The 16,591-nt window shown below is 47.1% G+C and overlaps 2 protein-coding genes across 3 annotated transcripts in view; both read left to right on the plus strand.

The window, feature by feature from the left end:
* wwp2 (WW domain containing E3 ubiquitin protein ligase 2) overlaps positions 1 to 9,324 on the plus strand; it is a 32,738-nt gene extending 23,414 nt beyond the window's left edge. The window contains exons 12-24 of one of the 2 annotated variants that reach the window (XM_084477760.1): positions 1,413 to 1,494; positions 2,124 to 2,252; positions 3,934 to 4,012; positions 4,277 to 4,348; positions 4,472 to 4,560; positions 5,821 to 5,980; positions 6,898 to 7,031; positions 7,401 to 7,541; positions 7,742 to 7,862; positions 8,111 to 8,215; positions 8,389 to 8,485; positions 8,614 to 8,686; positions 8,802 to 9,324. In XM_084477760.1, coding sequence (XP_084333886.1) covers positions 1,413 to 1,494; positions 2,124 to 2,252; positions 3,934 to 4,012; positions 4,277 to 4,348; positions 4,472 to 4,560; positions 5,821 to 5,980; positions 6,898 to 7,031; positions 7,401 to 7,541; positions 7,742 to 7,862; positions 8,111 to 8,215; positions 8,389 to 8,485; positions 8,614 to 8,686; positions 8,802 to 8,901 — 1,382 coding nt within the window. In that variant the 3' untranslated portion in view covers positions 8,902 to 9,324. The remainder of the gene's footprint in view (positions 1 to 1,412; positions 1,495 to 2,123; positions 2,253 to 3,933; positions 4,013 to 4,276; positions 4,349 to 4,471; positions 4,561 to 5,820; positions 5,981 to 6,897; positions 7,032 to 7,400; positions 7,542 to 7,741; positions 7,863 to 8,110; positions 8,216 to 8,388; positions 8,486 to 8,613; positions 8,687 to 8,801) is intronic. The other variant, XM_084477761.1, reaches the window with a different exon arrangement.
* A 1,701-nt stretch (positions 9,325 to 11,025) lies between these two features.
* adat1 (adenosine deaminase tRNA specific 1) lies at positions 11,026 to 16,343 on the plus strand. The gene is made up of 9 exons (XM_084476946.1): positions 11,026 to 11,297; positions 11,452 to 11,520; positions 11,631 to 11,685; positions 11,774 to 11,904; positions 12,120 to 12,783; positions 13,043 to 13,188; positions 13,412 to 13,511; positions 13,652 to 13,738; positions 15,176 to 16,343. The coding sequence occupies exons 1-9, from the start codon at positions 11,156 to 11,158 to the stop codon at positions 15,306 to 15,308; spliced, it is 1,527 nt and encodes a 508-aa protein (XP_084333072.1). The 5' UTR covers positions 11,026 to 11,155; the 3' UTR covers positions 15,309 to 16,343.
* Positions 16,344 to 16,591: the final 248 nt, after the last annotated feature.

Below are 16,591 nucleotides of genomic sequence, written 5' to 3' on the forward strand. Positions count from 1 at the left end.
CTAGCTCTCACCAACGGCACGGCCTCACAAACCTACAAAATCTCTGCTGAGGTCTATGATGTCAGGGATGTGGACACGGTGTACACTTTGCTTGTTAAAGCGCAAACTTGCACTGCATCCTTGTTCGTTTTACTCCAAACTCCTAAATTACAGAGGCCGCGCTGCTGACATGATAAATGCACTTTATCCAACCCCCAAATGCCCAAAAGCCTAATACACATTTTATGTTCTATCAGACCAGCTTTTATTACAAAAAGCTTTTTGCACCCAAACCAAGCTCTCATCGGGCCCCTGGCTCCCAGCCCCTACCCATGATGCCTTTTCAACATGTTGTGGCCTCGCAGACGCAGAAACCTCCATTATATCCCTGGCTCCAATAACCCCCCCCCCCCCCCCCTCTCCTTACGCACGTCTCTTTGGTTCAACTGCGGTTTGAGGCTCCTTTTCATTCCCATTTACAGAGAGAGGGAGAGGGAGGATGGGGTGAGGGGAGAAACAAGGGGAAAGGGGTAATAGGAGAGAGAGAGGGGGAAAAATAGAACAAGGAGGATGATGATGATGGACGATGAAGGACCGGGCAGACTGGCTGGTTTTGAAAACCCCAAGTAAGCGCGGGAACTGAGGGGGTCATTATGGGATGGGGGGAGGGGGGTGTAAAGGGGGGGAGGGGCAGCAATGTGAGGGCTACTGTTGGTGCGCCTTCCGCACGCGTCCGTTAATGAGGAAAAGATGTCTGGGAGCTAGGGTAGTGGGGGATGGGGGGGCTCAAGAGGGAGATCGAGGGGCCAACCATACCCTGTAAAATCAAACTGCTAAGCTTGAGCTGGACAGACGAGGCACACACACGGGCGCACAAACACACACGCAAACGTACACCTACTGACTGGTATACCGCTTTCATTGCTTTATATGCAGTCCAAAAAAAAATATTCAGTTCGATATTCAATTTAAAAAAAAAAAAAAATCAACTGGAGATACTGGACCTGCTGAGGTATTTAGAAAAAATGAGCTGCAGCGAAATACCACATGGAGCCGTCTGTTTCTTATCACCGTGGTGAGATTTAACCACTCAGGCCTCTCTCTCCCTAGCGCGCACACACACACACACACACACACACACACACACACACACACACACACACACACACACACACACACACACACACACACACACACACACACACACACACACACACCCTCATTCACTGGAACAAGAACGCCCCTGTGTCTCTGTTTATTGACACAGTGAGTGTTTTTGTTTTTATTGAATCATTCCATGCGGGGCATGCCGGGGCCTCAAGTGCCGTCGCCACCATGCATTGAAGTTTGGATTGTGTAGCTCGGCCCTCGTTTTAACTTCCCCCATGATGTGTTTGGTCAACCTTGTCCCTGTTGTGTGTGTCTTTTTACAGAGAAGCGACAGGACAATGGGAGAGTGTACTACGTCAACCACAACACCCGCACCACACAGTGGGAGGACCCACGCACCCAAGGGTGAGAGACACAGAGAGAGAGAGAGAGTTTGCGCGTGTGTGCGTGTGTTATCAATAGGAACATATTTTTGTTATTCTCAAGCTTGGGAAATGACAAAAAGCCACAGGTTGATCACTCCCATTTTTTTGCCTCATATGGGCTATCATTTTTTATTTCTTCACTCACTGCCCTGAAGCTCTTCCAGTCACGCGATCCACCCCCCCCCCCCAGGTTACCACCCTAAACCAGGCTTCCCTGCAACTCCTTCAGTCAAGCCCCTCCCCAAAGACCCCCATTCGCCCCCGCCAAAACAACTCAACGGCTCAATTGATATCACAAAAATTTCACTTGAGTCAGTCTGTGAGGTATTTGGAGCTACGGCGGCGGCGCCGGTGGTCGTGGTGGCGGTGGTAGGGGCGGTAGCGGCAGGCGGTGGTATCGGGGGGGGATTTGAATACCTAAGCACCACACTGCCGACCCAACGGGCTGGGAGACGGCATTATATGGGAATGGCCGTTCCACCTAAAAGCCGGACCCGGCGTTGTGCAGGACGGTGAGGGGCCGGTGGCGGCAGAGCGTGGGGGGTGGGGGGGAGAGGGGGGGGTTCTCCGGGGCCGTGCTGACTGCGACCGTGCTCTCCCCTGTTGCAGGATGATCCGGGAGCCCCCTCTGCCCCCCGGTTGGGAGATGAAGTACACCGCAGAGGGCGTCCCGTATTTCGTGGACCACAACTCTCGCGCCACCAGCTTTAAAGACCCCCGTCCCGGGTTTGAGGCCGGGTAAATATTCTCTTAGTCAAACCCCAAAAACGACCCCCACCCCAACCCCCAACCCCACCTTCCTCCCTCTGCCCCCTTTCCCCACTCCCGTCCTTTCTCTCCGCCAGCATTAATCTGATTGGTCGAGGGGGTAATCGGCTCGGATTGTGATTGGTCCGAGCCACGATCACTTGATGTATCTCTCACTGTTGTGAGCTGGAGGTGTCCGGTCCCCCTCTGGTCTCCACAAGCCTCATCATGGCTACTTCATCCTGGCTGCCACTTATCAGACCATGTCTCCCATTTCTTCTCGGTTCTTTTTTCATCCCTGAGGATTCATCTTCATTGTTTTCACACATTTAAGAATGAAAGAAATGTCTTATTAAAGATGACTTGAGACTGCCTAGTGCAGTCTCAAGTCAGAAAATGTGTATGGTACATGTATACAAGTATGGTACACTGGCACATCTTAGCTGTGTGTGTGTGTGTGTGTGTGTGTGTGTGTGTGTGTGTGTGTGTGTGTGTGTGTGTGTGTGTGTGTGTGTGTGTGTGTGTGTGTGTGTGTGTGTGTGTGTGTGTGTGTGTGTGTGTGTGTGTGTGTGTGTGTTTGTCTTGGGAAAATGCTGTGTGTGTGACTGTGTAATATTTGCACATCCAAGGCTGCATGCAAGTGTATATAGTGTGTATCGTTAAAGTATAATTAATATGCATATTATAAGACCAATACAAAGAACATTGTAATTAAGAGGAGGAACGACAAGTATTCCTGTGTGCGTCCATGCTGGTGGGTACACACTTCTGTTGCGGTTTATGCTCCAGCACACCAGGACTTAAGCCCTGTATTTTTAGGTTGTCAGCGCAGGTTTTTTTTTAATGTAGTCCGCTGGATGCAGGGTCCAAGCTTTACAGGCCGTTGCTGCGGTCTCGGTTTCCTGACCCAAACCCAGAGATGTGCCTGGCAGCCCTCAGCCACACAGTCCTACAGCATTAGCAGAGGCCCGGCCCTGCCCCCTCTCTTCCCCTCTCTTCCTCTCTCTTTCTCGCTCTCTTTCCCTCTTTCCCACTTCTCTCTTGCCCTCATTCTCTCTATCTGCTTTTCGCTCTTTTTCCCCCTTCTTGCCTTCTCGCTCTCTCTCTCTCTCTCTCTCTCTCTCTCTCTCTCTCTCTCTCTCTCTCTCTCTGTGTGCAACTTATTCTCTCTCTTTCTGCCTCGTTTTCTCCCATCACACTCTCCTTAACTCTCTGTCCCTCCCTGTATAATCCTATTTCTCTTACTCTTTTTTTTTTCTTCTGTCTTTCTTTCTCCCGGTCTGGTTCTAGTCTTCTGCTGACAGAGCGCATATGTCCAGTCTGGGGTGCAGCTTGTACTAACACAGCTGCTGTAGCTGGCTGCATCTTTGTCTCGGAGCGCCGCTCAGGTCCCGGTCACCCCAGAGACGGCTCGCGTTCACCACTCGGGATAGAGTCAGCCTAACATCCAGTCCCCACTAATGACAAATACCCCATCAGACAAAAGTAAAACTGGTCTGGTGGGATCGACCGTCTGACCCAGATCTGTCCAGTCAATTGTTCTGGAGGGGGGGGGGGGGGGTGCTGTCCTGCGTCCTGCCTCGTGTCTAGACACTGGTAACCAATACGATGGTTACATCAATGTTGTTTTTAACATTCGTCTCTCTGTGTCCCTGTGTGTGCGTGTGCACAGGTCACGTCAAGGCGGTTCCCCAGGGGCCTACGATCGCAGTTTCAAGTGGAAATATCACCAGTTCCGTTTCCTGTGCCATGTGAGTGCTGCTGACGCCCGCCTGAATGTTCTTCATCTGAAGTGTGTCTGATGGCATTGGGTTGGATTCTAGATGGGGTTAGCGTGAGAGGGTTCAGGTTAGACATTAAACGGCCTGTGTGTGTGTTTGTGTACGCTTTCTATTATCCAGCAATACCTCTTGCCTAAATACATGCCAAAATGTTGTTCACCACTTTTGACTCCGTGAGGCATTAAGGAAATGCAGCGTGTTAAAGCGTGTGTGGTCCCCTGTGTCTCTCCTCAGTCCAACGCCTTGCCCAGCCACGTGAAGATCTCCGTGTCCAGACAGACGCTGTTTGAGGACTCCTTCCAGCAGGTGAGACCGGGACTCCCCTGAACACTGTCCACCTTATTGGCCACCGCCTCAATCAGTCACACACAGTGGCTGTGTTCCACTGCACCGGTTGGTCAGAGGGTCTCATGGGTGTGTGCTCCTCAGATCATGAACGTGAAGGCGTACGACCTGCGGCGGAGACTGTACATCATCATGAGAGGCGAGGAGGGGCTAGACTACGGAGGCATAGCCAGGTGAGCCCATGCTCACTCACACACACACACACATGCAAACGGCACACACACACACACACACACACACACTAAACCGTTAATACCACCCAGATTCAAATTGTCCTGAGATTGTGTATTTCTGTCTCCTCAACAATTGTCCCTTTGCACCATAGCCCATGTGTGCGTGATTCTTGTTGCTGTTCATTTTTATGGTGTTTCCTTTGTTGGTGTTGGTGGCTTCATATTCCCCCCCCCCCACATGTCTTTTGATGTCTCCATCCCATCATGCTGCCCCCCCCTCCCCCTACACACAGCTGTCTCCCCTCTCTGTTCACCTGTACTGTACTCCCCTCGTCTGTCTCTGGGTGTCACTGGTTCCTGGGTTGCCACTGTCCTCTGTTGTGTTGCATTGTGTGTCTGTCTCCGGTGTCGCGTCAGTGGTTTTACCCTATGGTAGGTGACGTCATGCTGTTCTACCACAGGGTAGAACCACGGACGGGATGACGAGGGGTGTCTCCGTCCGTCCGTTCCTCCCTCCCGTCCGTCCGTCCGTCAGTCAGTCCATCTCCCATCCATTCCGTGTCTGGGCGCAGTTTAGACTTCTCCACGAAGTGCGCACACCTAAACACACGCATCACACACAGACAGACACACACACACACACACACACACACACACACAGAGACACACACACACGCGGTGCTGGGGTGCGCTTGGTAACGTAGCTGGTGGTGGTTAATGTTGGCATGTTCTCTGGTTCTGCCAGAATCTTATTCTATGTGGTTGTTTTCTTATTACATTTTTTTATTTTATTCATTGTTTTTTTTTCTTGTGTAACATTTTGCCATTCAAATCTACACAGTACCTTATATGTCATTGTTTTTATTTTAATTTTTATAACATTTCGTGGGGTTCTCCTTTAAATACGTAGAGCTATATTTATTCTGTCTATATATTGTATTCTAATTTGCCTTACTTCTTCTGTTTAATAACTGTGGATGTCAAATGTCTTTTTAAAAGATTTAGTTTTAACGTTCTCTAAATGACGTTCTTCTATATACACGGTATGCATTGTATTGATATCCCTGATATATTTATTTTGGACTCATTCAATTCTTGCAAAACGACACGCACATCACCAATGTGGACCAATGTCACTGTGAATAAAGGTGTGATCATTGAACAGAACCTTGTCCAGAACCGCCCATGGGGGGTCCTGACGCAGGGAACCGTGGCTCAGTAATGACCTGCTGTCTCTCATCCCCCCCACCCTTTCCCCAGGGAGTGGTTCTTCCTGCTGTCCCACGAGGTGCTCAACCCTATGTACTGCCTGTTCGAGTACGCCGGCAAGAACAACTACTGTCTGCAGATCAACCCCGCCTCCTCCATCAACCCCGACCACCTCACCTACTTCCGCTTCATTGGGCGGTTCATCGCCATGGTGAGCCAACCCGAGCTGTTTGCTTGCTCAGCTTTGATTCCTGTGTTCAACTTACGGATCAACCTGTGTTCGTGTATATGTGCGTGTGTGTGGACCCGATTATTTCCTGACCCTACATTGCTTTTTACACTAGTTTTCCCAAACCTCAATCGTTTGCCAGTTCCTCCTCCTTTTCCTTTTCTCTCTCTCTCGCTCCCTTCCACTCTAATCCCTGCTCGCCTGCCCCTCCCCATCACCACCGTCACCACCGTCACCCACCACAATGATCTCACTGCCGCACCCGGCCCTCGCCCCTGTCGCCGGCCGAGGTTGTCTATATTTAGTCCCTTAGATGCTCTCCTCCTCATGAAGATGCTCTTTCATCGCTCTGACAGTGACCCTCTCGCTCTCACTCTGTCTCGATCTCTTGCTCGCTGTCTCATACATGCTCTCTCTCTCTCGCTCTCTCTGTTACTCTTTCTCTTTCTCTCTCTCCCTCTCTTGTTCTCTCTAACTCTTGCTCTCTTGCCCTCTCACTACTTCTTTCTGTTCAGCCCTTATATCTGTTGTTGCTCTTCATTGGTTGAGTTGAGCCGTGCTGCCCGGGAGCAGAATTCAGATGAAGTGTGTGAGTCAGCCAGACGGTGTCTGTGTTGTTGTTGGATCGGCCGTGCATTGCGCGCTCTCAAGTGCGGTTTTAACATGTAAAGGGCTCTGTCTGCGTCCCCTAGGCTCCTACCACCAGCCCGTCCATGTTCTTAAAAAAACACACACATGCACGCACACACACAAGCCGAAAAGTGGCAGAAGTGTGCTTGTCTTATGAATGAGGTCAACATTTAGTTACCGGTCGGGGAATTCACCCTTCAACAGAGCATCATCAACCTCCAGTCTAACCTTGAGTCTTCTGGTTGAATGTCTTCCTTGTCTCTACCCAGGCCCTGTACCATGGGAAGTTCATTGATACAGGCTTCACACTACCCTTCTACAAGCGCATGCTCAACAAGAAGCCCACCCTCAAGGACCTGGAGTCCATAGACCCCGAGTTTTACAACTCCATCATGTGGGTCAAGTAAGTACAGCAGTCTTTCCTCTCGTATTTAGTATGAATCTTTGCTTGAGGTCCTTTTTTAAATGGTCCTGCCTATGTAAAGCACCACTGTGATTGGCCTTGTGTTGGAAGGCTGCTATCTCAATACACTTGTCTTATATATATATTGCAGTAGGACGTGCTATTTTCATCACATGAACATCATGCTCAAAATTGGTATATTGCTTTTACGTCACAACAAAGAAAACAGTCCTCATAAGAATATACAATGATGGAGCCTTATGATTGATTGTGATGATCACAATAGGATATGGCACAGCTTACTGCCCTGACCCATACAAGACGTTTCCATCATAACCTCTGTCCGTGTGTGTGTGCTCTCTCCTTCAGAGAGAACAGCCTAGAAGAGTGCGGCGTGGAGCTGTACTTTGCGCAAGACATGGAGATCCTGGGCAAGGTGTCCACACACCAGCTGAAGGACGACGGGGAGAACGAGCTGGTGACGGAGGAGAACAAGGAGGAGTACATCAGGTTGGTGAAGTTGTTAAGTTGCTGAAATAAAATGCATGCGTGTTGAATCTTCCAAAAATAACAACGCGGTCCCTTGCACTGCACCCTTTTATTTGTGTGTCTACTGCTAACTTTTATCCTTTCTCCCATCTTTTTATCATTTCTGTCCCTTCTTCTGTCACCCTCCCTCCCCACCTCTCCCTCCGTGTGGCCTCCCCCAGCCTGCTGACAGACTGGAGGTTCACGCGGGGCGTGGACGAGCAGACCAAGGCCTTCCTGGACGGCTTCAATGAGGTGGTGCCGCTGGAGTGGCTGCGGTACTTTGACGAGAAAGAGCTGGAGGTAAGGGACAGGGGCGCCTAAGTTAGCTTTAGCTTAGCTGTCTTTAAGGCCTCAGAAAATCATGGGGTGCCTGTTTTTTTTTTTCCAAGTACAGTTAATTTCATTCAGTGTATTCTGCTCTTCTCGAAAGAGCCCTGCCTCCCAGCCCGAGAGATCACTATCCATCCCTCTGAATTCAGGATGTTGGAACCCCTCACACTGGGTCCACTGGCTAGAAGCCTAATAGTGTTTATGTCATTCACTTCCAGCTGATGCTGTGCGGGATGCAGGAGATTGATCTGGCCGACTGGCAGAAGAACACCATCTACAGACACTACACCAAAAACAGCAAGCAGATCCACTGGTTCTGGCAGGTGTGTGTGTGTGTGTGTGTGTGTGTGTGTGTGTGTGTGTGTGTGTGTGTGTGTGTGTGTGTGTGTGTGTGTGTGTGTGTGTGTGTGTGTGTGTGTGTGTGTGTGTGTGTGTGTGTGTGTGTGTGTGTGTGTGTGTGTGTGTTCTGTAGAGATTGACAGATGTCTTGCTGCAGGTGGTGAAGGAGATGGACAATGAGAAGAGAATCCGTCTTCTCCAGTTCGTCACAGGGACCTGTCGCTTGCCCGTCGGGGGCTTCACCGAACTCATAGGTATGGCACTCCTATTAAATACACACACAACACAGTAATGCATTAACACAGCATTTGTTTCTCTCTGTAAAGCAAGTACAAGTTGACTTCATCGTTCTGCTCTGTTTGTGTGTTTTTCGGCTGTACAGGGAGTAATGGTCCCCAGAAGTTCTGTATAGACAAGGTGGGGAAGGATACTTGGCTTCCAAGAAGCCACACATGGTAAGGAGACCAAAGACACTTGCAATCCCAGCTTTGTTGGTTTACGCATGAGGTCACTGAATTATTGTCAGCCTGTGACGTGACTTAACCAGCCTCTATTTTCTCCCCCTCACAGCTTCAACCGCCTGGACCTGCCACCCTACAGGAGCCTGGAGCAACTGAGAGAGAAGCTGCTGTTCGCCATCGAGGAGACGGAGGGATTCGGCCAGGAGTGAGGGAGGGAGGGCGCGAGAGTTGCACAGAAAAGCAGGCACACAGGCGGGAGGAGAGGGCTTTTGGGATCGCTTTTTGTTTTTTCTTTCTTCCCCAACTGTTACTCTTTGGTTTTTAATTATCACAGAGACGTGAAACGCCCTGCCATCTGCAGATCGGAGCTGCCTCTCGTGTTGGGATCATCATGTTTTGAGTGGGAGAGCAGACTGGGAAAGGAGGAGCATATGTTTGATTCAGCACCTATGTGTGCCTGCACATTGTCATACAAATGTATGTGTGTGATTGTGGGTGTGTGTGTGCATGTGTCTGTATGTCCCATCTGAATAAGTGTTATGTTTCACTAAGAGCCCAACACTCACACACACACACCCAAAAAAAACACACAAACAACCTCCCCCCAAAAAATAGACAAACAACCTCCCCCCGTCCTGTCCTCACTGAGACAAGTGCTTGTCAACGCTTTCCTCCAGTGAGTTAACACAGGCTTATTTCAAACAGCATTCACAATAATAGCACAGCTTCATGCAAATGCAGTATATCAAATCTATCGAAGAGATGTTTAATAGGAACACGAGAGAGAATAAGAGTGAAGAAGGATTGTGTATGTGTGATGACATGTCGAGTGTGTGTACTTGTGTGTATGTAATGAGGAGAGGCAGTGAATGAGTGCCACTAACGATGACTTGTGCACCTCTGCTGCAGAGGCCAGGAAGATGAAATGTGATTTTATTTTTATTGTCCATCAATTGTGAGATTCTGCATTTTTCCTGTACATAGAGAAAATAAATGAGACTTCACTCTTGAACATTTGTGTTGTATAACGTGTGTGTGAGTGAGACAACCTCAAATAAGATGGTTATGTAATCAAGATCGACCACTTGAAAATGAGTTATCAATTCAAACACCTTTTTGTCAATGAATGTATCTGACAAAAGAATTGGCTAACAGTCAGGAACTGAGAGACTGGCTTTTTATTTTATATACTTGCATGAACCTATTGAAACACGAACCACACATGTCGCATGATATAGTTATTGGCTGTGCATTGCTTGCCTTGTTTCAGCCCCTGAATGCATGCCAACTTAAAATTCTCTATTTTGTTTGACTTCAGAATTATAAAGTGAACTGAAAAATAAATTCAGGATGATTAGAGAGGGAAAGATGAATCTCACTCAACTTACATATTTTGGTCCATTTATTATACTATATTTTGTATACTGTATTTAACCATGAGGGCAGTAAAATACAAAAAGAACAGGCTGGCTCTAAAAGCATGCTTTTCAATATGTTCCAGAAATATAAAACCGATTATTCATTTAGCCATGGAAAGCCAACTCACTGATTGAATGAGTAAGTTGTTTTGACGTCAGCATAAAGAAAACATTTAGGCTTGCTTCACTTTATGACTCTGCCCAATGACTGCATGGTGGAAAACACTGTCTCTTACAGTGTAGGGGAAAAAATAAAAATAAATGGAACATTTTATTTTGTAAAATTAAAATCAAATTTCTCAAAGGCTCACATAAGAGCATACATTATATTATCTTGGGTGTATGAGACCAGTTGGTCACCCTTTAGGAGATGGCAATGAACAACACAATCAAAGGCCTAAACATTGCTTTATAATGCAGTGATCTGAATGTTGCAACAGTAAACATATAGTTGTTGATGCTTCAATCATTCTCATAACTGATAGAGAAGTTCAACCTTGCTCAGACTGGAAAATAAAGTAATATTCCATTAGTCATACTCTATTCTATTCTAAACTACACTCCAATGTCTACATAATCTGCTACTTTAATATAATAAACCTTTTAGTTGGCATTATTTATGACCCTTTTTTTTTTTTTTGCTTTTTCCTCCTTTATTCGACAGATAATTGGTATTACTAGGATACAATATATTAAGATTTATTCATATATTAGGTATAGGCCTATAGCATACTTCCTCATACCTGACATTATACCTGGCATGATCATTATTCTGCTTAACCTCATAAATGTAGTAGTTTATTATCTTGTGACACCGAACATATTGCCACATTTTAATAAACCTTTATTGTGAAAGTTGTCTTCACCGCTGTCCCGGAAGTAAGTCTTGCATAGATCTCCTCGCCGGTTCGCGAAGTCGCTTACTTTGGCCTAAGTTATCTTATCCAAATTGCCTACAATAATGTATATATTACAAAAGCATACATACATACAATATCATATAAGTTTTCTTTACTCGATATTTTGAGCACGTTTGAGCAGGAGGATGTGGACTGCCAATGATATTGCGAAAATGTGCTACGAGCGTTTTGATGGTCTTCCGAAGAGGGGAAAGCCTGAACCGGGGAGAGAGTGGACCCTGCTGGCCGGTGTTGTAAAAGTCACCCAGTGTCTCGACAGTGGGAAAGGTGAGAAAATATAATAATTTATATAATCAATTTTTTTTTTGTTTTTGTTTTTCATTTCATAAATGTCATCCCATACAGAAGGCTACTCATTCTATATATTTTTCAAATCAAGATTGGCCAATGTATATCATTTCTATCTCAATTTTCTTTGCAGTTGAAAAGGTGGTAGTATCTTTAGGAACTGGGACGAAATGTATTGGGCGCACAGCCATGAGCTCCAAGGGTCAGTAATGTTTTTAAAACATTTACTATACTATAATACTTAGTCTTAAGGCTTCACAGAGCTAAATTCTGAATGAAAATTAACTGTGTTTCTCTCTAACTTAACCATAGGTGATGTACTAAACGACAGTCACGCAGAAGTCATTGCCCGACGGGGATGTGTAAGGTGTGTGTCTGTTATGTTATGTGTATCAACGACGCATAGTGATTTTTTGTGCCTGTGGTCATGGTGTTGCTTGTGTGCCTCGTCGCAGGTACCTGACAGAGCAGCTACGCCGGGCGGTGTGTGGCCAGGGCAGTGTGGTGTTCTGTGAGGCAGAGGAGCAGGGGCTGTGGAGGCTGCGGCCTGGGGTCTCCTTTGTCTTCTTCACCAGTCACACACCCTGTGAGTAGTGAAGCAGCCGTGATTCGTTTACTATGGAGTAGCCAAACAGAGTTCAAATGGAATGGGATGAAGCCGCTCTCCCTCGCCTTTTTAAAAACTGGCGATACACTGGTTATGTGTTTTTATCAAACCAGGATAGTTAAGGAGAAGAAAATCAACAGTAAGAATGTGGTCTACATGCTGCACCAGTGTATACAGCATTTGTGTTTCCACAGGTGGGGATGCTTCCATCATCCCCATGACTGACAGACAAGTTCAACCGTGCCCTGCTGTCAGAGCTACCGATCCGCCTGAGGGATCCAATGAGGTGACAGCAGGGGGCGGGACCTCAAAAAGGAAAGGAGAAGAGCCGGAGAAAGAAGGACAACACTGCAAACAGCCTCGTTTAGGGGGCCAGGAGAGGGAGGACGGTGGGCAGGAGATGAAAGGAGACGAGCCTCATTTGCAGTCATCCGCAAGGGGTCCAACATCAAGCAGGGAACCTTCCAAGCAAACAAACCACCCACTCCCTTTCCAAGAGCAGCCAGAGAACGGGACCACGGGGGCACGCTCAGACGGTGCTCGGGCCCTCAGCGGAGGTGACCCGGCTCTGGCCCCGGACGTCCACAGGACGGGGGCCAAGTGCGTCCCAGGGAGCACTGCAGACCCCCGCCTGCCAGGAGTTGCCTATCACAGCACGGGGGTGCTGCGTGTGAAGCCAGGCCGCGGGGAGCCCACCCTGTCCCTCTCCTGCAGCGACAAGCTGGCTCGCTGGGGCGTGCTGGGCTTCCAGGGTGCGCTGCTGTCCCACTACCTGCAAGGGGCGCTGTACTTCAGCGCAGTAGTGGTGGGCAGGAGTGCCTACGAACACCAGGCTCTGCTGCGGGCCCTGGTTGTCAGGTGAGAGGAAGATGGTGAAATAATCGTATTTTCAGGACTTGAGTCATACTTCTTTTAGACATTAGGAATTAACCATAACTGATGCCAGCCTGTTCAATATTGTAGATCATTTTAACAAATCAGATCACAACAGTGAGTAGTAGGAGACTAACAGTCCCCACACAGAATTAACCCAATACAAAATTAATCAAACCTTTCTGAAGACCATCGAAGAAGTTTGTGGTGATCTCTCTCTCTATCCCTCCTCCCTCCCTCCCAGGTGCTCCCACACATCAGACCTCCCTGCAGGCTTCTCGGTGTCTCCCCCCACGCTGCTCCAGTCCAGCCTGGAGTTCTCCTGCAGCCAAGCCCAGACGGAGCTGTGCCACCAGGCCACACAGGGCAGGGTGTCCCCCTGTGGGGCAGGTGAGCCAGCCGGTCCATTGACTACCTGGTCTGGCTTATGCAGGCTCCATGGTGCTCATTATGTGTACTGCAAAATGAATAATCTAGTAATACACATTTATTCTGATTTGTTTCGGGGACAAAATGGATGAGCCTATTAAACAAAATTGTATATTTTCAGCAAATTTTGCAATGCTGCAGACATTCTCTCTTCGTAACATCTATGCCTAACTGAATATTTCAGCGATTAGTTGGTGTGATGTGCCTGGTGAGCCACTAGATGTCACTGCTAACGGATACAAGCACGGTGCCACCAAAAAAACCCTGGGCACGCCTAAGGCAAGGTATAAAAAAATTAACACAAAATATAAACATCTGCCAAAGGAAAGAAGTCCATTACAACACTGTTCAAATATTCTCCATCACGTCATATCCAACAGCTGCCAACGGTTTTGCATTAAATCACATGGATATGTTTATTCAGGTCCCTCCTCTGTAAAGTGGAGCTGTTCCATTCCTTTCTGTCTGTCCTATCTGCCACCGACCCATCCCGCCTGCCTAACTCTCTCAGGTGAGGAGACAACACACCATTTTCCGTCTCGTCTTCTTCATTGCTTTTGATGCTTGAATCACTTTTATAATTAAGGGAGACTAACAAAATTAGGTAGTTGAGCAAGCTAGCCACTCTGAATATTTCTTATTATGCCAGATCTGGTGCTGTCTTGTATGCCATTTTACTGTGTGTGTGTGTGTGTGTGAGTGTGTGTGTGTGTGTGTGTGTGTGTGTGTGTGTGTGTGTGTGCGTGCGTGTGCGTGCATGTTGTGCATATGCATGACCGAAGGAGGCGAGGGAGTGTGCACGTGTTCTTGCATGCGTGCGTGTTTAAACAAACTTGCATGCTCTCTCATGCACAACACTTTTTGAACAGGGAAGTCTCTGTGGTCTCAGCCATCCTGGAAACAACCTGATCCCCACCGGGTGCTGACTTTCTCACACACACACACACACACACACACACACACACACACACACACACACACACACACACACACACACACACACTTAAAGAGAACAGGAGGATGAGAGATGCCATATCTGTCTCTTGTGACTGAAATACACCTAAACTGAATTTGGGTAATAACATCCAAAAATGTCAACAGTTCCCAGATTGACAATACAAAGAACACAACAAGAACAACAAAAATAAAGGCAAGGGTAATTAATGTGGATTTTAAAGAAGACTGGGATAAAGCAGTATCCGAAACATGACCAAAACGGATGTCCCTCTATGCCTCCCTCGCTCACCTCTCACTCTAAACCCATGTAACTGAATTGGATAATGCTCCCCCCCTACACATGCTTGGAAGTTCTGCCCTCTCTTGCCAATAACCCACATTTGAGCTATTTGCCCTATAAATGTGTCACAAGAACCGATTCAAATGAAGTGGGGAGCATAGTCTCAAAGCTAGCACGTTAGTACGCTAGCAGGCTGTTAGAAGGACCTGGTCCATTTTGAATCGGACTAACTTCCCCGAGGGTCGGGGAAGTCTTCCCCGAGGGTCGGGGAAGTTATTCTGGTGGAGATGTGCAGTTGGGTAAAGACAGAGCACTCAAGTGTGTGGGAAATAATGGTAGAAGAGAGACAGGTGTGTAATCAGATTGGTTGAGCGTGGGTTTCTTTAAAGAGGGTTTGGAACACTTGTCAAAGAGGTATGACCTATGTCCAATAGGCTCTATTATCTAGAAGCATTAGACACACTCACTAATAAACTGCCATAACCTTTGTGTGGGCACAAAGGTGTGGTTGTCCAAAACAACCACACAAAGGTACGGTTGCAATTTTCAAATGCTTAACATTTCCAAAATCAATTTTTGAAATCAATTTTTTGGCTTTGTAGACTGTAGTTTCGATGCGTGTTTCATACAGTGAAACCGTACGTTTTTCATACAGTGAGTTCTAATGCTGTTCTAAGTTCTAGTTCTAAGTTGTGTGTGTGTGTTCTGCAGAGGGAAGGACCTGAGGAGCTACTGGGACTATAAGCAGGCATCTCACGCCTACCAGCAAGCCTGGCAGCAACTCCGCATGCAGGCCTTCCCTTTGTGGCCGCGCAGTGACAGGGATCTTCTGGTTTTCCGGTAAAGACATGGTGAAATGACCCCACATTGATGAAAGTATAATTCATAGTTGAAGCCTATGAGACAGCTTTCTTGTCTGGGTCATCTTGGCCACTCTGACTCTCTGCATTCAATGCATCAATAACGAGGGGCTCTGTATTTGAAGGCCACACTGTCACACTGGTGAACTTTGACCTGCCAGCGGGATGCAGACTGGCTGGTCAGCAGGCCACTCTGCAGCGGTTACCCGTTAGCGTGTCCTCAGATGACGGCTGTTTTCGTCCACCGGCCATACTTCACCCCAAAAACAAAAATACAGCTGGAGACCCTGGGCTCAGTGTGACTTCTGGCCACGAGGGAGGGGAAAGAAAGAGCTTACGCAATGGGCAAAGCTCTGCTGTCTTAGACAGGTCCTAGAAACCCGTGTAAGTGGACTTTTCTGTTTCTGCATGCGTCAGCAATTGAGCAGGCTAGCCTTGCGCTAGCGCATGAACACATGTAAACCACAACGATTGTTTGCTGGAGCACAATGGCTTCTTCTCTGCTCCAGGCTCTGCCCTCTCATCATCTTACACCGCTAAAAGTGTCTAGACATGGGCTCCTGTCTTCCCCGGTCATACTAGTGTATGTTTTCTTTCTACTACTGTATATGTCTGCATGATACCAGCTACTCTAAAGTACCTGAATGTGTGAAGTTATTATGGGGAAAAGCCGATATGAGTAGTGGGTTAGCAGTTAGCAAGGGGAATGCTGCTGCGAGACAAGGAATGTGATGACATTGAACAGTGCTAAATAATTTTATGTTCAACAGTTGGTGCTTTGTTATTGAATATAAATGGAGCTTATACCATTAGCCTGAGCATTTTGGTGGCCTGGTGTCATTAATTAAATGCCTACTTCCTATAATGAGGTAATTAACGATGAATTGTTCAAGAACAACTGACATCTTGTGTTAAAGTATTATTTGTTTACAGCTTTGTTAAATACTTCTAATATATTCTAATCAGTCAGTTAAGGCATCAAGCCGTCTGCACAAACAGCCACAGCTATGAATAATGGATTTGAAGCTGGCTATGGACACTATTTCCAACAATAACATTTTAGTTCAAGCAATAAAACATTTGTTTTATCATAAAATGATGTTTTTTTCAATTTATTGTCTCAAATTATTATTTTTTTCAGTAATAAGCATGAAATAACCAATTATTTTACGATATCACTGCCGCTCTGTACATTATCCCTTAGGCGTGTTTATTCTCCACACCCGTTTTGAAGATGACACAGATGGCCTGTTTTGGATTTAATAAA

This window comes from Micromesistius poutassou, assembly GCF_964030765.1.
Source record: "Micromesistius poutassou genome assembly, chromosome: 13".
In the NCBI taxonomy this organism is placed as follows: domain Eukaryota; kingdom Metazoa; phylum Chordata; class Actinopteri; order Gadiformes; family Gadidae; genus Micromesistius; species Micromesistius poutassou.